The sequence below is a fragment of the Coturnix japonica genome, chromosome 17 (assembly GCF_001577835.2).
Source record: "Coturnix japonica isolate 7356 chromosome 17, Coturnix japonica 2.1, whole genome shotgun sequence".
NCBI lineage: Eukaryota > Metazoa > Chordata > Aves > Galliformes > Phasianidae > Coturnix > Coturnix japonica.
In genome coordinates, this window is record NC_029532.1 from 1536316 (window position 1) to 1558670 (window position 22355).

Here is a 22355-nt window from a genome sequence, read left to right on the forward strand (position 1 = left end):
GATTAGCATAAAGACCGCGTCTTTACATTCATTTGCATAAGCCGGGTGAGGCGGCCAGCACCCCCTGGCGGCCCTATAGACAACCCTAATACCGCCCTATAACCGCCCGTTTATTGAAAAACTAAAGCCAAGCTCTGTGTATAAATACAATGACAGCGGCAGCGAGTCACAAGGCGTCCGGCTGCTCACCCTTCCACCTCCTCCTCCCCCATCTGGCACCACAATGACCGCGGGGACCCCCCACCCCACAACCCCCCCCCGGTCATCGGGTACCCCTGCCCCAAATGGGTTTGAGTCTGTCCGTTCTCAGCCCCCAACATCTGGGCACGGTGTGGGATTCTGCGTGTGCGTTGCGATGCAGCAATAGGGGAAGAAGGGGACACACCGTAGCCCCCCCAACCCCATCCGGGTGCCCCCCGGTCCCAAATGGCTCCTAAAGGGCGACGTTGAATTCTGTGACCAGGAAATCGATGTAGTCCTTCTCTTTCAGCTTAAAAGCCTCGGCGATGATGCGGGCTGCCTCGCGATGCTCCTTGCCCCGCAGCCCCGTCCCGTTCACCTCCAGGATGACGTGACCCACCTTCAATTGCCCGCAGTTGTGAGCTGAGCCACCGCGCTGCAAAGAGAGACGGGCTCAGCTCTGCCCTTCTGCTAATGGAACTACTTGAGGTTCACCCCCCAAGCAAAGAGCAGAGCCCATAGGATGCTGGAAGAAATCTTATGGGATGATTCTTTTCCATGAGGTAGGACCAGAGAGTGTTTACATATGTTTGTGACTGAGACATCATTTTGCAAGAAGGGTGGAAGATAATGATCTATTTTTTTTGTATAAAAAGAGTTCCAGCTTGAATCTCCAAGCTTCAGAGGTCTGGCTTCTGGTGCTGCTTGAGTGAATGAGTGTTAGGGTGTAGGAGAAGGAGTTTTGCTTATCTTCTGTTGCTGGAGGATTGGGGCGTGACTCAAGTCCTCCTTGTGATAGAGGGACCATTTACAGGGAGATTTCCTGGGCTATGCCCAGCACCCCGTTACTCAACGCATGCTCTTCTGGTTGTGCAGCGCTGGAGCCATATATGGCCGACAGCAGGGCTGTAGGGCTTGCTTTCCCAAGGTAACAGGTTCAGCTCCCCCTACCTGTATGGTGACGATACGAGGCAGCGGCTGCCGTGTGTTCGCTCCGCCCTCGATGGCGATTCCCAAGGTCGGGGCGCTCTTGGACACTCGGATCAGACACGAGGTGGGCTCCAGGAGCCCGGGCTGTGGGCACAGAGCGATGATACCGAGGGGCTGGGGACCCACTGCGATCCCACAGCACACAAGGGTAGAGGGGAAGACACTGTGTCTTCTCTAAGTTTAAAACCCTTTGTCCTATCAATGATGTCCTCTACCCCAGTCCCTGACCCCAATGTCCCCCAAACCCATCCTCACCGGCTTGGAAGCCCCTTCTGCTGTCCCCTCACTCCTTGTGCCCTCCTTGAGGCTTCGGCTTTTCCCAAGGACCGGCTGCCTGCTCTTGTCCTTGCTGCTGGCCTCCACCTCGCCGATGTCCACCCCACTGTCCTCACTGAGGGTCTGCCCGCTGTCTGACAGCTGGGAGAGCGTGGAGGCTGTGGAGAGATGCGGGCTGTTAAAAGGGGACGATGGGACTGATGGTGCCAGGACATCTCAAGCTCGTTCTCCTCGTTACTGTGATTAATGAACTAATTGCAGTGGGGGAGCGATGCCACGGGAGGGCGGCAGTGCCACTCTGAGCATCCTCAGGTCCCTCCTTTGGACCCACAGCCCCGCATCTCAGTCTGCTGGGGGCAGCCTCCTGATGCAGACCAGGATGCAGCTGGCTCTGGGCTGCAAGCACACATTGCTGCCTCGTGTCCAGCTTTTTGACCATCAAGTTGCCCCCAAGTTCTTCTCTGTGGGGGCCCAACCTAAATACAGCACCTTGCACTTGTGTGATGAACCCCCATGCTGAAACCAAACTGGACTCACAGCCAGCACCCCAATACACAAAGCAATGGGGACCCTCCAACTTTTTACCCCAAGCAGAACACTCACCTCGAGCCTGTGGCAAAGGCCTCACTTCATTGACATCGGGCTCGCTGTTGGGTTGGTGCACCTCCACCATGATGAAGTGCTGGTTGGCCTGTGGGCTGGGTGGTGGGGGAGCGGGGTGGGCTGGGGGTGGAGGTGGGGATGGGGATGCAGGGCTATGGCAGCCAGCAGCTGTGGGGCCATCTGCAGGAGGGCTGGTCAGCTTGGTGGGGGACTGCACCCTGGGGAAGGGGCCGATGGGGGGATGGCTGAGCAGGGAGAGCTGGGGGTCCATTTGCCGTCGGGAGCCACGCGGGGCTGGGGAAATGGTGGCATAGATGGCGCTCGGGGAGGACTCATCGGTGGAGGTGGTGGTGGTGGAGGCCACACTGATGGTGTCCTTCTCAGAGTGGCTTGGAGGGGGTGTGGGGTTTCGGGGGGCTACAAAGAAGAGGCCTGACTGGGAGGACTCGGAAGAAGGGCGTTTGGGTTTGTCCTTCCCCGGGTTCCTGTGCTGGGCAGTGGAGGGGTCGAGCATCTGGGGGGCTGTGGGAGGAGGAGGAGGCTTGAAATTGGGTGGTTCTTCTGGGAAGGACGAGAGATCATCCTGCCAAAGCAAGAATAGAGCCAGTCACACACCCAGGGCACTGCTAAAGCAGCTGGTTTGCACAGAAATATCTTTCTGACAGTATTGACAATATGACTCACAAATGAGGACAATTAAGGGACAAACCGGCCAACTTTGGCCTGGTTGCTGTAAGCACAGATGCTACTTTGATGTCCTGAATCCTTCTTCCAAAGCAGTTTGGTTGCTTTACTTCAGCAACTGCAGTGGCACCAGGGGTCGGTGACAGAGCAAATTGCTGCAGAACCTGGGGCAACACTGAGTGTCATCAATAACCAAAGGTGTGCTGTCTTACCAGAGAGATGTCTGGCAGGGTGTTGATGCTGCTCTGCTGACAGTCTTCACCTCCCTCCAATTCTGATGTGTTCTGGCAAGGTAAACACAGAGAAAACCTGGTCACGGCAGCAACAAGAGATCACTGAAATGCCAACACAATAGGGAGCATGCAGAGTGATGGAGGGTGTTGCCTAAACACCCTGCAAGCATCCCTCACCCAAAGGTATTTATTGCCTGGAGAATCACACACCATACAAGCAAACAGCTCAGCTGGGAAACAGGCTTTCCCAAGCTAATAAAGTACCCATAGTGTGCTGTGAGCCTGGCCTGAAGGGAACAGCAGTAGGGCAGTGGGTTCCTCTGAACCCAAACCTCAGCTCCCTGTGTTTTAGTTTGGAGAGAGGGGAAGAACGAGCTCTGAGGGCATCACGTCCTGGTCCTGAGCTGCTGTTCAGTGAGGGCTGACTGCCTTCCCATCACATGGGGCTGTTTGCTCATCTGTGCTGGAACGGGCAGGGTACAGTTTGTGTTCAATTGCACGTTATTTATTGCAGGATAAACAAGTGATTAGTTGGAAAGCTGGTACATCTGCGTTTTGCCCATCTGCTGGAGGCTACTGCTGCGCCTGTAAGATGTCAGTGCCCCAAAATAGATGCGGGAGACAATTAAAAGCATTAGAGAAGCAGCAAAAACACTGATGCAAAGTGCTTTTATTTCTGTGGCTTCAGAAGGAACCCCGGAGACTGAGAGCTCAGAGCAATGGCTTGTTCCAAAAGCAACAAGGAGGTCAGCCTGCAAGTCTGCTCCTTCCTCTGATGAAGGTGGAGAACCATCAGGCTTCAGCCAGACCTGGTGCATCACAGGATCACGCTGGTTTGAGTGCCTGGCATGAAGGCAGTGCAGGGCCAACCAGCTTTGGGGGTACCCCATCTCTGTCCCTAAACTCTTCCCTCTCCAGCTCTGCCTTCGCCTGCCTCCAACAGTTTCCATTTGCAGATTATGTGGTGGAGAAACCATCACCCCCTGGGGAGTACAGATCAGCCTTTAATTAACCTCACCACTCCAAATGAGTCCCTTATTTTCCAGTCCGACTCCCACAGGGTTTTGCTTTCAAATAACTGCAGCAGCCTGAGCAGCAGCCCAGCTTTCCCCCTCTCCCATATCTCTGCAGGGTTTGAGGATGGAGATGGACAAGCCTGGAAGCCCACGTGTACAAAAGCCCCAGGTGCTGTGCACAGACATCTCAGCCTTTGAGTGCTATGGGGGTGACACTACAACACAAAGCAAACAGCAGCCGTCCATATGGGATGATGGTGCCTGTCCTGGAGGGGTCAGAGCAAAGCAGAGGCAAATGGAGCTGAATTACTGCAGTGCACCCAGATCTGCAGCTTCATGGAGCTGGGAGTGAGCCGGCATCTATGGAGTCAGGCCCTGGGAGGATAAAGCACTTGGATGGTGGTGTATTTGTTAGGAGACATCTCAATTCCTTAATCCTAACAGTGAGGGCTGAGGAAGGAGGTGGGGACAAAGTCCCTTAAGGACTGCTTTGGTTTCAGACAGGTGAGAAATTCACACTGCCCTGATTGGACAAGCTGCATCACATTACTGTAATCTACAATGAACCTCTGCTTTGTAGGTCTCATCTTGAGATCAAAATCCTCCATTTACAACAGGTGGTGATGATACTCACACAACCAACCAGTGGGTGGCACAATCAAACAACGCTCTGCCTCATCTCCGAGCAGCCTTCAAGAACCCTGTGATAAAATCACTTTAGTGCTGATCAGCCTCATCCTGGCTGGTTTTGGCATGTTTGCCCACCAACACATAATGGTACCTGCTCTGGTGTCACTGACTTTGCCCATGAAACCAACTTAACCAGTGTCCCAAAGGATCCCTCCTGCACAGATGCTCGTACAGACCTTTTCCTCACATGGTCTATAAAGAAAACTCTCAGACGTCAATGCTGCTGGGCTTTACAAAAGCACAGCCTCGAGCTGCCAAGCAGCGATGCTGGCATCACTTGGGTCTGGTTCACAGCTGAGCCTTGCCAGCACTGCAGCACTAAGACCTACAGCCCAGCAAAGCCAATGGAGGGAGAAGCAGAGCTGGGAGACAGGAGGCAGCTGCTGACGTGGCTGAGCTGTGTGCTGGCCTCTGGAGGGGTCTGTCCCCCCCTTCCCACCCCACACACATCACACGCACTCGCATCCCATCTGCTATGGCAACCGCAGCACTCAGAGCTCCACCCCGCCGGCCGCCCCTACCTCCATCAGGTCTATTAGCCACAAGAGCCGCTCCTGGGGACGTGCGAGGGGAAAAGCAGATGAAAACAAGCACAACAGCGAGAACAGAACATCAGGGACGATGCAGAACAAACAAAGCCACACAAGCAAATCCCAGCGCAACGCATCCCTCCTCCCCAATGCCCACCCTGCGGAACCCACATCCAGCTGCATCCATGGCTGAACACGAAGGCTGCCAGGGAGAGCAGCAGAAGAGCAAAGTTTACAAGCTCTGTGCTTCTTCTCTTCCCTCCTGTCAGCTGCAATAAGCATCTATCCACCCAGAGCCCCTCACCAGACCTCTGCCCACTGGCTGTGTTTCAAAGGCCCCTTTAGCACAGTTCCACCCACCCCGCACATTGGCTGCTCTGCTTGCTGCCAAAGAAGCAGAAAGCCCCTCATCATCTGTTCTTTTTTCAAGAAGGTTTTAATTTCCAAGGCTGCTAATGCATTTATGATGAAAGGCATTTTACGGCGAGGAAATTAATTTTGGGATCTGTGAGTCGGCACGCTCCGGGGTGATTATGATAAGTTAATTAGATGGTGTGTGAGACAAGGGTCTGGCAGTGAGATGTGGGAGTGCTGCTGCTCAGTGCTGGGGACTGGGCAGGGGTTTGGATGGGGCAAAGGACTCTCAAAGCCAGCACAAAATCATCACTGTCCTGCCAGTGTAAGACACTGTCTGCTTTTCCCCTGTCTCCAAAAGCAGGGTGCTGTGATACAGATTGCAGCCAGGAGAGGTGAGCCCCTCACACACTTATAAGGGGATAAGGAAAGCTTTGGAGGAACCCCCCCATTCCATGCTGGGGAAATGCCTTTATAGCACTTGAGGGATGTGAGCTTGCTATAGGGCTGCCAAGAGCAGGGGCTGAAAGGTGAAGGAACAGCTGGAAGAGGCTCACCCGGGCTGAGCTGACAGTGGTGGAGGTGAAGTGGCTGCTGGAGGAAGAGATGGTGTCACTGTAGGACATCATGGAGTAGGAGTCGGTGCCGACGCTGGGTCCTGCGGGCTGCCGGGCTTTCATGGACTCAATCTCTCTCTTCAATACCAGGTTGTCAAAACGATCGAGGTCTTGTGGGGAGATCACACCCCTCACCTCTGAGAGCAGTGAGAACTGGGGCAGGTAGGCAGACAAGCAGGTAGAAGTCAGAACATGACCACACCCCCAGTATGGGATGACCCATCCCATCACCATTATTCAGGGCTCACCTTTGCGTGCGTGTTGAGCAGCTCAAAGAGTGCCATGACCAGAGCATCCACGGAGATGTGGCCTTCCTTATACTCATCCAGGTAGTAGCCCATGGTGGCTCGCTCCTGCTCATTCAACAGGTGCCTCGCCTGCTCCTCCAGCATGACACGGGTCTGGTTCACCATGCTGCTCAGTGTCACCTGCGAGCCAGCCAGGCCTCGGTAGAACACGGGCTGTGCAAGAAGACAGGAGATTAGCTTTGGTCTGGGACACTGAGCCCACCCCCCTGCTGTCTGCTGCTCTCACATCACCTGGGGTGATGCTGGAAAGCGCAATGCTTTGGTTACCCCCAAGGAGTCACCAGCACAGCCACCCTGCTCCGTGTCTGAGTAACTCAGGCAGGAGATTACACATCAGTTGAATAAACAGCTTCCCAGCTCTGCTCAGCAGGCACAGACACTGCCCCTGGAGCTGCCACTGATTGAACAGCAGGATGTATTTCTCTCTTGCAGAGCTGGGGGAACCTGTGCCATAAGAGAGGGGTGAGTTTCCTATCTTGTGTAACATATACACTTCTGTCCCTGCCACAAGCTCCAAAAGAAGAAAGAATCACCAACACCAAAGGGGTTCCAGAGACATCTGGTTGCAGACAAAAGGCTTTTTCCTCTGAGAGGGATTTCTATCTAACAAAGGAGGTCCTTGCTGCTCCCATCCCTGACAGCACTGTCACAGTGCAGGGGTATGAGGCCAGATAAGACCAGGGCTACCCCAGGACACTAGAGCTGAGGCTGGGGAGGTGTTTTGTCAAGCAAATAGCACAAATCCATTATCAGTGTGAGCCACCTGTGAAACCTCAAGGCTTCATTTCCATTTAAGAGGAACACGCTTTGTAAAGGATTGCTTGGGCAGGGCAGGCTGCAGGCACAGTGCTGGGCAGGGTCTGGCTGGCTGCTTCCCTCCCATGGGAAAGATGATGATGGCTGATTTCTTAAGGAGGGGCTGTAGCAGCTCTTACCCTGGCTGTTGCATCCGCAGCGTGATCACCCACCACCCTGTGAGGAGGGAGAAGATCAGTCAGCACTGAGCACCGTGTGCCCATCAGTCATCACCTGTTCTACACCCTGGATGCCTGTAAGCTAACAGGGAAAACTCTCATGACATTCAGCCTTGATCCACCACATAGGTGCTGCCTATGAGCACCAGACATGGGGACCACACACCTAAGCACTGCTGCCCCTATGGCAGCTCTGAACCAGCTCGGCACTCTGTACCCCTATGGGGCTGTACCAAGCACTCACCCCGTGGAGCCAACGAGGGTCTCTCCGATCTGGGAGCTTGCTATCCATCTGGTCTCATCCACAGTGGTGCGGGCATGGGGCAGCCTCCCAATGTCCTTCACTGTCATAATGAGGTGGCGGGAGGACTTGAGCAGCTTCACTGCCTCATCGTGGGGGATGCTGAGGAAGCTCCTGCCATTCACCTCCAGGATCTGGTCTCCTACCTGCGGAGCAAGGACAGGGTGAGCCTGGCAGGTGCAGTGTTCATTTCCTTCCCACTGCCCCACCAAATTAGGACCAAAGCAACTGGAGAAATAGAGATGAGGGAGAAGATCCAAGTGCTGCTGGCTGGAGACCAAGCCAACAGCCAGTAATGGACCTGCCCGTGAAGCCCAGAGGAGCTATTTAGGATCCCAATTCAAACTCACCTGCCAAGTCCTCTCCATTTGAAGGATTTGAAGACCCACTTGGTTAGGAACAACCCCCAGTGAACACACAGCCTCACTTCTTCTTGCTCCAAACCTCACATCCATGTAGAGCACAGAGGGTTCACTTGAAATCCTCACTAAAGCCTCCAGCTCTTTGCACGCTGTGGGATGTCGGACAGCTGGGGGTTCACCCCTCCTCTCCTCCCATTTCCTTCCCATCTGCTCCCATGAACTTTCCATTTTGCAGCCAGGGCCTTTGTTGTACTCTGGGGCTCCCTGATAGTCAGGCTGTGTTCAAAGCACAGCACGCATCTGGCATATTTCCCTTTGTCTCAAGTGTCTCTCTGCTTCTAGGGCATTCCACACACTTCTCACTCCCCTATCAAAATTCACCCTGTTTCTGATAAGCCACCTCTTTGAAACTGCTCTTTCATATCTTTGCTTAACCACAGGCTTCTGCTCAGCTCTGTCAAAATGCAATCTTATTTTCTTTATGCCGCAATGCAAGCAGAACAAGGCAGTTCTTTAAATAACTCACCCCATCTTGGAGGAGAAAAGGAGAAAAGAAGGAGGGGAGGGGGGGGAAGAGCTTCTGAGGCTGAAGGAATAACACAGAGAGTCAATATAAACTCTGCAGCTCAGTCTGTCTCGTTCTGCTGCTGGATCTGAGGAAGCCTCAGAGGGCTGGGATTCATGGTCCAGCCTCATCCATTTGCTCCAGTAGGGCAGGACTCACAGTCATGGAGAGGGGAAGAAGATCCTAGGATGCTTTTTTTGCTCAGAGAAGCTGTGGGTGCCCCATCCCTGGAGGTGCCCAAGACTGGATGGGGACATGGGCATCCTGAACTGCTGGGGGGCACCCAGTCCACAGCAGGACATCAAAACAAGATTATCTTTAAGGTCCCTTCCAACCTAAGCTATTCCATGATTCTATGTCTGTAATAGCAATGTGAAAGCAAGATCAACAGAGAGTCAAGGACTACCAGCATCACTCAACTATTTGGGTAAGCTCAGAAAGGAAGGAGCTGGTAAAGGTGCTCTGAAGAGCCAGGCAGGATCATGCAACTGGCCAAGACATGAGGAAGCTTCTTAAACAACCCAAACAGACAAAGCTAAAGGAGATCTGTGGCTCAGCACGCAACTGTGATTGAGAAGGACTGCAGCAAAAGACACGTGATAGGGAACTGTGGCAAGAAACGACTCAAGAACAGCTCTAAAATGAGCGTAATGGTGATACCCAAAGGCATGACCTTGCTGTCAGTGCATTCCCTGGGTACAGCCCTGCCTGCCCAGCAGAAAGGAAAGAAACCAAAGTTCCAGAGGAGTGAAACGATGCCTTGTGGTGATGAAGGTGAGAGGACAGATGGGAAAGATTAGGCCTGTTAAATTTAGAGAAGAGATAAGAGCTCTATAAAGCAACGCTGGCAATAATGAGAAGTCAAGGGCTCTTGTTTGCCCAATGAGCGTGTGGTGAGGCTGGAAAAAAGTCTCCCACAACTCCTTAATGCGTTGGGCAAAGCAATGGAAGGGACCACCAAAACCCCAATTCAATTAGTTAGTTTGATTGCAATTATGAATCTTTAATAGTTTCCTATATCGGGGATTAAACTTTCATGGGTTCAGGGCGGTTAGATGGATTTAATGCACCGCTCACCCTTCAGCTTCTCCCCTCCAAAGCAAACCAGGAGGAGCTGGCAAGCAAGGAGACACAAGTCTCTGCTTTCCATGCTCTGTCAGTGCAGAGCCCAGCACGAGGCCACAACTCACTGCTGGGTGAGAAAACACACAGTGCTGCCTTTGGTGCATGGGTCAGACCTGGCACACACAGCCTTGCATTGCCCTATGGCTCATTCCCTCTGTATGTCATGCACTATTTTGTGCCATCTTCATCTGCCTGCCGGCCTCAAAACACAAGAGGCGGCTTTGTGAACGGTGCCGATGATGTAACACAGTTCACTTCTTATTTATAGTCACTGTTTGCTTTCTCTCCTCCTTTTTGTCTATGGGTATATATGGATTGCAGCAACCTCCTCCTAACCCAGCTTCTGTGCTGCAAACTCAGTATTGAGTTGTTTGTTCAAAGAAAGCTACCTGCAATCTGTAATACAACAAATGCAGAAGAAACCGGGATGAGCAGATGAGCAGAGCCATGGACAGCAGCAGGACGAGCTCATCTGCCACGTCCATCAGAAGGACAGAGCTGGGAGCAAACATCCTGCCAACCCCTGCAAATAACGCAAATATTATAACAAATGTTTTATGCAAAACCATGCTTGGCTTCCTGGATAGCTTTGTTTTGCTCTTCCCTTCGCCCCAAAGCATCTTTCCTTCTCCTTGACACTTACAGGATGCCGGCCTGCCAGGACCATATATAGAAGTGCAGCCTCGCAGCTGTGTGCCAGCACTGCACTGTGCTGCAGCTGAAGCTCTCCATCCCTCCCACCCTGCTCAGCATCACTCTTACCTTCAAGCCAGTGCTCTCTGCTTCGGAGCCTTTGTCCACACCGGTGATGTAGATGCCCAAGGAATACTCTGCCCCTCCTCGGATCATGAGCCCCAGGGACTTCCCCTCATTCAGGACCAGGTTCACCTGCAGAGGAGGAGGAACAGACACTTACATGGCACCCAAATTCTGCACAGCAGCATCTCAGCTCTGTGCTTCTGAGCGTCACCATGTCCCTGTGTTGTTACAACCCATGGATGACAGCAGGTGTAGTTCTGCCATGGCTCCCTGGGCTTGTCCATCTACCCAGTAATTCCCCACATCCAGCCAGGATGGGAGCAGACCAGCTCGGCTTCCCTGTGCTCTGGACACTGTCTCTCTGTAGGTGCTGCAGGAGCTGCTTTATCACAGAATCATAGAATGACCTGGGTTGAAAAGGACCACAATGACCATCTGGTTTCAATCCTCTGCTATGTGCAGGGTCACCAACCAGCAGCCCAAGCTGCCCAGAGCCACATCCATCCTGGCCTTGAATGCCTGCAGGGATGGGGCATCCACAGCCTCCTTGGGCAACCTGTTCCAGTGCGTCACCACCATCACCAAACCCGGACTCAAGGAGCAGCAAGTGGAAAGCAGCACATAGAGCCCAAGCAACCCAGGTTTGAAAGACCTCCCACCCAGCAGGGCCAGCACAGAACACACCAGCTGCAGGGAACAGCAGGAAAACTGCAGGTGAATGAGGAAGTGACCCAGCAAGGTCAGAGCAGGCAAACTGCAAGAGGTGCAAGAGGGAGCAGCACTGCTTTACACAGAAAACATCATTGCCATCTAATAGAAAGAAATCCATCCTCATCTCGCCTGCTTCTATTATCCTTCATGCTCAAGTAGTCACCATTAGGCTCTCGATAGCATCCAAGCCGTGCAATGATATCACAGATGTATTTCTCCTTTTCAGATTTATTTATTTTTTCTCTTTTCTAATATAGCTACTTTTGAGTACAAAACTGCCTGGAGGCAAAGAGACATTCTCTTCTATGCGTATGTTTTTTTCCCTTTCTTCTCCTGCACCAAAACCATAAAGGAATAAGCAGTTCCCCTGGCAATCAGCACATTAGAGCAAGGATTTAGTCGATGAAATGGCATTTCTTAGAGAATTAGCAGCCCAACATTTGCAGAGCGTTTCTTTTTCCTCCCATCTCAGCAGCACCTGTGGGTTTTTTTGCTGGCTGATGGTTTCCAAAGTGCTTCTAATGAAATAAGCTGTCAATCCCAGAAGCACAACGATGACAATTCACAGCCTAAAGTGGTCTTTGCTACTGTCAAAATCCAGAGGATTTGAGTCTGGACAGATCACAAACATCAATAGGAAACTGTGGGGCCGGAGGCGGGGCCAGGGACATCTCTATTTGCCTGATGTATGTGAGATTCCTCCACCAACCTTGAATTTCTCCTTGCCAAAACTGGAAGCATCACCTTAACCACATCAGATCCACTGAACTGTGGCAAAGCATTAACAAACTTTTTGCTTTCCATCCTCCTGCTGCAGGGCTAAAATCTGATCCACTGCACGTCCCCAAAACAGCACCAGCTTGAAAGCTTGGGCCTATGTGTTCCAGGACATCCAGATCAATTAGAAATAGGGGGGGTAGAGGGGGGGGGAGTCAGAAAAGCACACAGATCCCCAGCCTCTCCCTTAGGAAGTGCAACCATCCAGGAATCAAACAGCCCTCAGGGGTACCTGTCAATTCCAACTGACTGCACTGAATTAAGCAGGGATACGCTGCATTTATTTGCATGATATTTGTGGACAATAATAATAATAACAATAATAATACAGCTAAAGGCAGACTGTTATCCTGTTATGGGATGGATTCACCTCTCAGGGGTGCATGATAAAGTCAGGATAAAATGATTCTGCTCATTGGTGCTTGAAGCACGTGCTCTGCCCCATGACACAGGCAGTCACACCAAATAACCCCTCTCCATCACGGATCATGATCATGGTGGGGTTTCCTTTCACTGCCAACTGGCAAAGCAGGGCTCTTTGGATACAGAAGTGCTTTGGTTATTTAAGGGTCGTGCCAGGGAGTGGAAGAATGAGCAGAGATTTGGGGAAAGCCAGGCAGGGAGCCACTCACAGCTTGGCAAAGAGCTGCTGAAGGCACCATGCCACGAGCTGGGAGCACCACAAGGCATGGATATTCCAGGCTGGCAGATCTCCCCTGTGCTCTGCCACATAAATGGGCATCACAACAATGGCACCAGAGCAGCACAACCTGGAGCAGGGAAAACCTCTCCAACCAGCTTCAGGCCTGAACGTGTCAAATAGGGCAACCCAGAGATGGTGCCCCTTACACCTCAGGAGTGAGTTTGTGTGATAGCATCCAAGCCCTGCACCACATCTCCCTGCACATCCAGTGTTAGAAAGGGGCTCACACAGCTGCAGGCGTGTGTGTTGATACCCAGCAAGAAGCAAAGGAATGACGTGCAGAGCAACACCTCCTGCCTGCAGCATCAAAGAGCTTCTCTGCTCTGCTGGGGCTGCATCAAGGTGACACTGAATGGGAGGGGGTTGGGGGACACTAGTAAGCCAGTTGCAGTTGCTTTTCTCTTCTCTTTAAAGTAAAAAATAATAGGCCCTTCTCCCTTGTGGCCAACATGAATATTTCAACAGCAAGCTGCCTCATCCTGTATTAGATTAGACTCTCTGGCTGAGGTGGGAGCCTCCAGCTTACAGATCCCTTACAGCCTTTCCAGGCTGAGCTGAGGGCACACAGTCGAAGTGCTGGGGACAAGGTGGCAAGATGGAAATGCTGAGGCTCGGGTAACTCCATGCCTTTGGGCTGCTCACTCATATGATAGTACCTGGATGTCAATAAGCAGCAGAGAGGCAACAGAAACTCCTTCTTGCACAGGACCAACAGGTTCCCTATCCACCACCTCCAAGAGCATCTACCCCTCCATCCCAAGCCTTTGCAGTACACAAGGAAGCAAAAACCACAAAGTCAGTGATGACAGCTGGCACCTGCATGGCAGCAGGTAACCAAGACCAAGCCCGTGCTGCTCCCCTTGCTCACCTTTTTCTCATCTCCCTCCTGCAGGAGCTGGAGGTGGCTCCTCTTCTCTCCATCTTTGCGCAGTGAGCTGTTCTGATGGTGAGGCAGCCCCGTGGGGGGGGACACACTGCGGCCCTGTGGGTCCACCCATGTGTAGATGTGGTTGGTGACGTAACCCCCCGGGATGCGTCCCACTGAATGGACAGACAGGTTCAGCTTCTTGCAGCCTTTCAGGACCTGGAAGAGATGCCACAGAGAAGAAGGAGTGAATGCCTATGGATGGGGAAGGACAATCCGCCTTGGGGACCTGGAGTGACAGGACAGGCTTTGTCCTTCCTGGAGGCTGAAAGATGTCAAGCACTCTGCACGCCTACAGAATGTAATGAGTGACAGAAAAAGCCAGTGAATCAGCTCAGATTTTTATATTCTCTCGAACTACCATAATACCCAGGCCATGCTGCTGTTGATGACTGAGGAAATAAGCTCTCCCCATCAGCAGATGAAGCCACATATAGGGGTACTGACATGCCTGGAGAGAACCCCAGAATGGGCTGAATCCCAGAGTGAGCCTTCTCTGCAGCCTCTGAATGGGCTCCGTGCTTGGGAAAGCAGCACTTTTGCACTCCCCAGCCTGGTCCCAAGCTCCATCTTTATCAAATCTCCTGATGTCCAGCAGACATTGACAGCACTCTCAGAAATTCAGCCATCAAGAGGTTGGCAACCCTGCCTGCAGCAGAGGGGTTTGAGCCGGGTGATCTTTAAGGTCCCTTCTAACCCAAGCCATTCTATGATTCCACGATCTCACCAGCTGCCCTCCCAGCACAAGCCAGCAATTAATGAGCGCATCCATTAACAAATACATAAATCTATTTAGGACAGCATGCACCGAGATGGCCTCGAGATGCAGATAAGGCCATTTGGAATTGCTCCCCCTCCTCCCCAGCTTTCACTGCAAGGAGCTGACATTGCTTTTATTAAAATAACATTAACATTATGGGAGCTCTCTGGGGACGGCTGTGAGCGCTGATCCCTCTGAGGCCTCAAGAATATCAACACTCAGGACCTGCCCTCAGAAAGGAGCTGCTTTGTATTTTTCCATACATGCGTCCTTCTGATGAGCTGCCCCTGCAAGGTCTCCTCTCCCTACTGAGCAGAGAAGCTGCCGAGCAAAGCTCGTGACAGTGTAGAACCAATTCTGGCAGCTCACGGACAAAATGTAATGTCATCAGAAATGCTGGGCTGGCCAGGTCCCAGCTCCAACTTGGCATCACTCCTGCTCCTCCCTGCCAGAGCTGAAGGATCCAGCTCACCACCTTCCCATCACATACAGCAGCTTGGCTGCCAGTCCATTACCTGCTCCCAAGGTCACCATGTGCCTGGAGAGCTGGAATGAGGGCTGGGAAACCAGCAGCCCCATCAGAGCACTTCCACTTCCCATTGCTTCCCCAGCCATGGTTACTGTGCTGCTCCACAGCGAGCTCAGCCATGGAGCGTGGCCAGAGATGGGCATGGAGCTGCGATGGGTCTGGAGCACAGTGTGATGAGGAGCAGTGTGGGGAAAGGGAGCTCATGGAAGACCTCTCCACAACTCCTGAAATGAGTTTGTGGTGAAGATGGGGGTTGGATGAGAGGTGCTGGCCTTATGTTGCACCAGAGGTAGTTCTAGTTGGATACCAGGAAAAACTTGTTCCCCAAAGCAGAGATCAGGCAGCAGAACAGGCTGCCCATGGAGGTGGCAGTCATTGCCTTTGGAGCCATTCAAGAAAGAGATGCAGCAAATTTTCCAGGGATGAGAGGCCAGAGATTTACACGGGGCTTCTCACATCCCCCTGCAGCTCTGCTGATGAGGCCATAGGAGATGGGCTCTCCTGCAGCAGGGAGATATTTTATGCATGCAGGTGACAGCTGAGCACCACAAGGACAGAGCAGCCTGGGTGGAAGAAGAGACACAAGAACAGGAGCTGGCAGGGCCCTGGGACCCTGCAGGAACACAAGGATGGCTGCTCAGAACAGCTGTTTGGCATTGCTGGTATTTGTCCCATGGCATGAGGCTTCATGGCTGTGAGTGAACAGGGCAAGTCTCCATCTTTATACACATGGAGAACCTCTCTTCTTCACTCTTCCACCCCCAGCACTAAGCAGCATCCCCAGAGCTACCCCAGCACTGTGGCTCACAGATGGATGTGGGGCTGCCCCAGCAAAACATACAGCCCCAAAGCCCACCTGAGCACGGGTTTGACCAGCTGCACCAGCCCTTTATGCAGGTCTTCATCATTGTACCCTCCTTTGGAAACCATTGGGCTTCTGCCCTGCAGGGCTCATAAAGGGTGGGCTGTGGGTGTGATGCATACAAGGAGAGCTGCTTCCTCAGACACACACACATCATGAAGCCCAGCCACTGCAGAGATGCCCCTTCAGCAGCACCATCCAACCTGCAAGCTCTTGGCATAGCACGTTGTTTGCTGGGCACACTAAACTGAACCCATTCGCAGTGGACCATTACATAAAATAATTCCACCTCCTTAATCCCTCTGCGGCACCAGCACAGACCTCACTTCCCCAGGGCCCTGCAGCACATCTCTGCACTCTGCTCCAGGCTCAGAGTGATTTGGCTTTGCCTCAGCTATAACTCATATGAAGAAGACTACATTGTGAAGGCTGTAACACCAACACTGCTGCTCTCACGCTATAGAGGACTTCCCCCTTCTCCTCCTGTTCTTCCCACTCTGGGGGAAGCTGGAAAGCTAAAAGCTGTGTAAAAAGCATCTCCGGGCCTTCAGAAATCCCCCAGTAGGAACACAGATGTCAGAACTGAATGGCAATTAATCACCAGCACTCCTCTGGCAGCCTGACTATAACACGCGTCTCGTACGGACTCAGCCCACTCACTTACCTCCGCCGCTAATGAAATGAGCAATCCATTCCAATTCATTCTCTTAGTGGGTAGATCGCAGTTTGAAACTAGCAGCATTAACTCGGAGCCATCCTCCCCCTCACTGCAGAAGCAAGATGTTCACTTCCAAAAATAACAAGACTTGGGGCTGCTCGGATAGCGGGCATCCAAGCACTCGCTCCATCTGCGAGGGTCAGCCTGGGGGGTGGTTATCCATCACAGCAATGCACAGAGCTGCACCAATCCCAAGGAAAAAAAGTAAGAAAAAACACTCTAAAAGCAAAAAGTGAGCAAAGTGTTAAGGGGAGAGGAACGCAAAGATGCCACAGGAGGGAGGCAGAGGGAGCTGTGAGAGTTCCAGAGGCACCGAGGGAGCGATTAGGAGAAGTTTGTCAATGCTGAGCTCTGGATGCGCCCCAGCCTCTAAACTCGGTTTTGCTCAGCTCAGCTGGCTCCCATTCACGTGCCATAGGGGAAGGTGAGGTCCCTGTGCGTGCTATAGGGGTGGGGGATGCAGGGGTAGGGCTGGGACCTTACACGGGATGGTGGAGGAGCGTTGGGTGCGTGGCTTCTCTGCAGGCAGAGAGGAAGAGAAGAGGTGCACAGGCAGAAGGAATGGAGCAGAAACACACTCGGTGGGGTGTGGGATGAGAGGTGGGATGGAGGGGTGAGGTGGACTCCTCAGCAGAACAGATGGGACCTGAAGGAAGATCAGCCCAACCTCTCTCCCTCTCCCAAGGCAAAGGCGACAGCAGTTTGGTTTTCAACAAGAGGTACTTATGCAAATCGATGTAAATGAATGCGTAATTGTGACTGCAGGCAGTTAGCCCCGGGGCATAGGAAACTGTGACCCTGTCACCTGGGAAGGGCAGAGGAGACCTCAGCTCCAGGGACACCTCACTGCCCCCTAAGCCCAACTCTCACCTGCAGAACTGGGCACTGCCCAGTGCATCCATTGCACAGCCCCAGGTGGCCTTAATGGCAGCAAGAACTCTATCTATCCAGATAAAAGCTAACTCCTTTCTGCTCTTTCCCCTGCGCACTAAGAAGATATAAAGAACGCAAGCAGGAACCACAAACTCACACTGCCTAGAGACGGTCAGTTACCTGGTGAAAAACGAACCCTGAAAGAATCCATGTGGGTAAATGAGGCGAGGAGTAGTGCCAGCACAAAGCTCCTAAGCACAGCACCCAAGCACTGGGCAGGAGCAGAGGTGCTGCAGGCAGCGGTGACAGCAGCACTCACTGCAGCCACATCGCTCCAGCAGACACGCTGTCAGCTCAGGGGAAGGGATTTAGAGCCCAATAATTCTTCGAGGAGACATAGCATTGAGGGAAGTGTCATGGAAATCCATCATCTTCCCTGAGGACAGAGGAACTGAGTAACAGATACGTTCACTCGCCGGCTGCGCAGTACAGCAGAGCTTTTGTTTTCTTCTAAGGGAGGGAGAGACTTTGTCCTTTGGGTTATCTGCCTGAGACAGAACTACTTATTTACAAGGAGCACAGCAAATCACATTTATTGCACTCTGAGAACTACGGATGCCCCCAGCAACACTGGCTCCACCGAAGGAGCCAATGCCAGAGCCAGGTGTCAGCACCCTCAAACTATGAGTGGGGAGGTTAAGGACCTCCACCTAATTATTCTGCATCACTGTAATACTTCATTTCATTAGGGATGGTGCAATGAAGGGAAACCCACCAACTTCCCACTGAGGAATGCAGCAGTACAGCAGCCAAATCCTCACTGCAACAGGGCCAGAGATGCCCCATATGCATGCACACACCCCAAGCTATCTCACACGCAGCATTAATTAGATAAGCTCAATTAGCACGATGCCACAACAGAGCAGCACCCTCATCACCTGCAGCCCAACCCTCGGCCCCAGGGCACCATCAGTGCCACTGTGACACCACGAGGAGCCCTTCCCTGTATGGAGCATTGCAACGATTTGAAATGCAGATGCCTCCAAGTCCCAGGGTGAGCTCCTTCCCTCCCCTTTTTTCCCTTGTTGAAAGCAACAAGGCTGATACTCTTACAGAACCAGGGGTTGAGGCACTGCCTTTACTCCCCATTCACCACCCAGGGCTGAGTTCCCAATGCTTGGATGGGTTAAAACCCCACAAAATCAGGCTGCATCCATGACAGCCTCAGCTGCTCTGGATGCGATATTAGAGCTCATTAACACAAACTTTCAGCACTTCTGCTACAAACAACCACACACTGTAGCGAGGCTGATGAACGCCAACTGCCTGCCAGAAATACAACAGACAACACAAGCTCTGTCTCTTAAGCCATAATTCAAGTGACAGCGATCTCTATCTGAAGTGCAGTCCCAAACGCCGGGATGATGGAGCTGTAATTGTAATGGAGTCATTTAATTTGGAGTTGGATGAAAGAGAAAGCACCGAGCAGCCAAGCCATAAAACTCAGAAGGTTAAGAATGCGATCGTTAAGTGAATTGCTTTGGAGTGCTCAGCTAATCCTGTCGTTTCAAAGAAATAACTGTAAATTAATCTAATTTTCACTAAAATACCTACAGCTCCGTGGCACTGTGTGTGCTCACAGCAGAGCATCCCTGCATCGCTCTGCAGCGCATCGGGTGCAGAGAAGCTCCTGAGCTCTGCCATCCTCTTACACCCCAAGCAATGAGCTCTGATAGCATCCCTCATAGCACTGTGATGTCCTGCCCAGCAAGGCTGCAAATGGACAAACAGACAGATTCAAGATGCAGGACAGCTGAGGTGGAAATACAGCACTAGAATGTGCTTCTTCTCAGAGAGCCACAGCATCACAGCACAGAGAAACAGGCAGGAGGCACTTAGGAGAGCGCTCTGCAGCCAGGGTTTGTATCAAGAAAGCCTAAACCTGTGCTTATCCACCAAGTTTGCACTGCTCTGATGGAGCAGGAATGCTTGCAGAGCAGACACTGACCATGAGCTGAGGTCCCAGGTTCAACCTGCAGCTCCCCATGGTCACAGCACCTGGATGGGAGTTGATGCAGGCACTCCAGCACAGCTCCAGGATTGACACAACAGCTGAAAGAAGTTCAGCTCCCAGGCAGATAGTTTAAGATTTCCTATTAAAATAGCAATGGTAAAATATAGCACTTGTCACAAAGCAATCGCTTATCAGACTGTGTCCTATGGGAATTATTTCTGTGCAGGAAGCACTTGCTTCACACAACCTTAATAGAGTCTAAAAGGCATCTTATACACTGTACTAGAGAACAAACTGAGAGTTATTATGTGAATTACCCGGTGCAGTGGGCTGAATTAGAGATGAAATCATTCAGACATGAGAACTCCTGACACCTGGCTCCCCATCACTGCAGACAAAATGGGGCTTTCATTACTGTTTTAAGAGCACAGAATTGCAAGGCTACCTTCCAGAAACGTTGCCTTCGTCTTTCTGTTATTACAACAAAACAACAGCAAAAGAAAGAGTTCTTCAGGATGGCCAGCATTGCTGCCAGGCAGATGTGCCCCTGTATGGAGCATAGGTTTAAGGACAGAGCAGGGAGCTCACAGCCACACAACTTCAATGCACAGCTGGAGAAACACACCAGCTGGAGCAGGCTGTGGATAGAAATGCTTTAGCATCTTATGGAAGAGCTAAAGCACAGACAGCTACAAAAGGGTCTCACTGCCCCACACACCGACCCTCTGCAGCCCTAGCTCCATAGCTGATTCCCCAGCTCCTTAGGTTTGCTGAGCCCAGCAGCCACATGGCTATGCCGTTAGGGAATGGCTTAGGGTCACTCACATACAGACACAGCCTCAGGGTACCGAGCACCAGGTCACAATGCGTTCACATTAGAGCTACCCCTCCTCGCTGCTCTGCTTTGGGCACCCTGTGCCTCCCTTTCTCCTCCTTTGAGCGCATGCAGCACAGTTCAGCGGCTCAGCACATACTTTCTGTGCGGCTCCTGCAAATTCCCAACTTCCAAACGCTTCTCAGACTGAAGAAAGTAACACAGCCGGCGCTGTCACATCACATAGAAGCGTCGGCTGAAGACAGCAGCATCGCTCAGCCCCGAGAGCACCGAGCAGCTCCGCAATGAGCCATCACCGAGCGACCACACGGGGCCAAGGGGGAGAGGGAAGCTCCGGGACGCTCACACCCCTCGAGCACGAACCCCGTGTTACCTTGACGGCCTCGGCGTGTGTCACTCTGTCCAGCGGCTTCCCGTTCACCCCCAGGATCTGATCCCCGACTCTCAATCCCTCCCGTTCAGCCAACGAACCGGGCTCCACCAACGACACGTAGATCCCGACACCGTGTTCGGCTCCACCGCGGATGCTGAAGCCCAAACCCTCGTGGGCTTTACTCCGGCGCAGCGTCACCTGGCGCAGCTCACCCGGAGGGGGCGGGGGGCGGCCGGGGGGCGGCAGATATGGCCCCTCAGCCGTGTATTGGTCGAAGAGCAGCTGGTCGGATCGCGGCAATACCAGGCGCAATAGAGGCAGCAGCTGCCGCCGTCGGGGCCCGTCGAGGAGAGCGCGGAGTGAGCGCACCAGATCGCAGACGTTCCGACGGCCGTGGTAGGCATTGAGACAGAGGATGAAACGCTCCCGTTCCGCCTCGCTCAGTAACGCCGTCAGCGCCTGGTGCAGCCGCCGCACGTTGGCCGACAGCGGCCGCAGCGCCGGCCCCGCAGCCGAACCCAGCGAACCCGACGAGGACGAGGAGGAACGAAGCGAGACTCCGTCCGGCTCCGCGCTCATCTCCGCTCCGAGCACCGCACCTGCCCGCCCGCTACCCCAGGAAGTGACGCTTCCTCTGTTGCTGGGAGACGGTTATACAGAGAGGGGCCGTCCCCCCCCCCCCTCCTTATGCCCCGCCCCGCAGCAATTAGTGCGGCCCTAATTAACGCACCCGGCCCGCGAGGTGGCTGGTGTAAGGCTGAGACCGGTGAGAAGCTCGTTGTATGGATGGACTTCTATTGCTGTGGGGTGAATGGGATAGAGCCGTTCCTCAGACGTGGGGCAGCTTCCTCCACCCCTCCCAGCACTGTGGGATCAATTACAGGCTGAGCTCAGCCTGCTGACCCCGTTACCTGACCCGCCTGGAGGTTTTTCCATTGCTCTGGGCAGGAGGATGTTGCCCAGATGTGAGCAGCCCTGGAATTCATTCCTTCAGCTGTGATTCGATGGAGAACTTTGGCAGGTGCTTCGTTTTAATCCCATATCAGTGGGGTCTGGGCAATGGCTCTGCGGAATGGAGATGGACAAACTCAGTAGCTGACATTAAAACAACCCACAATGGCAAGCTTGGCATCCAACCCAACCTCACTGCCACAGAGGCAGTTTTCCCCACTTTCCATATAAATTGTTTCTCACTATGTGAGTTTTCAGTATCTTTTGCATTTCCAGAGCAAAGAGCTTTTTCCATCCCAAATCATTCGAAATCATTCTATCTCTGCTGAGGTGCCTTCTACCCACTGCCGTCAAGGAGGACTAAACCTAATTTATCAGCTGCATCTTGATAGCAGGAGTATTCCTTTTGCTCGTGGATATGATGGAGATGCTCTAACAGCTGCATTACAAGCAGTTCTCCGTGTTAAGGCTTTGTTGGAGCTTTCAGTGCCTTGCTTAAAAGAGAACCCGACAGAGCAGATTGGTAATTGAAATTCAGGTTCTAACTGTGGGTGATAAATAAGCAGATGGAACAGTCAACATTGCTGGGGAAGAAAGGGGAAAAAAAGAGGACAATATATGACAGGAAAGAGAGTAAAAACAAAAACACGCCCACGTCAGCCAAACAAGAGGAGAAGGGCAAACAAGGTATTGCATGTCTTTGAATTGTGATTTTAATGCTTAGCAAACGCCCTGAGGGCTCGTCTGTGTAAGTGCA

The 22355-nt window shown here is 52.5% G+C and overlaps 1 protein-coding gene across 2 annotated transcripts; it reads right to left on the minus strand.

The window, feature by feature from the left end:
- Window positions 1–2: 2 nt before the first annotated feature.
- Window positions 3–21278, minus strand: WHRN (whirlin). Of its 2 annotated transcripts, XM_015878737.2 has the most exons (13): window positions 20648–21278; window positions 13627–13842; window positions 10571–10696; window positions 7700–7902; window positions 7417–7453; window positions 6422–6634; window positions 6114–6326; window positions 5194–5226; window positions 2946–3017; window positions 2050–2632; window positions 1426–1604; window positions 1132–1254; window positions 3–616 (listed from the first exon to the last, which is right to left on the minus strand). In XM_015878737.2, exons 1-13 carry the CDS (start codon window positions 21224–21226, stop codon window positions 434–436), a joined length of 2760 nt encoding a protein of 919 aa, XP_015734223.1. In that variant the 5' UTR covers window positions 21227–21278; the 3' UTR covers window positions 3–433. The 2 variants fall into 2 exon arrangements, with proteins under 2 accessions (XP_015734223.1, XP_015734225.1); XM_015878739.2 differs by lacking the exon at window positions 5194–5226.
- Between the last annotated feature and the right edge of the window lie 1077 nt (window positions 21279–22355).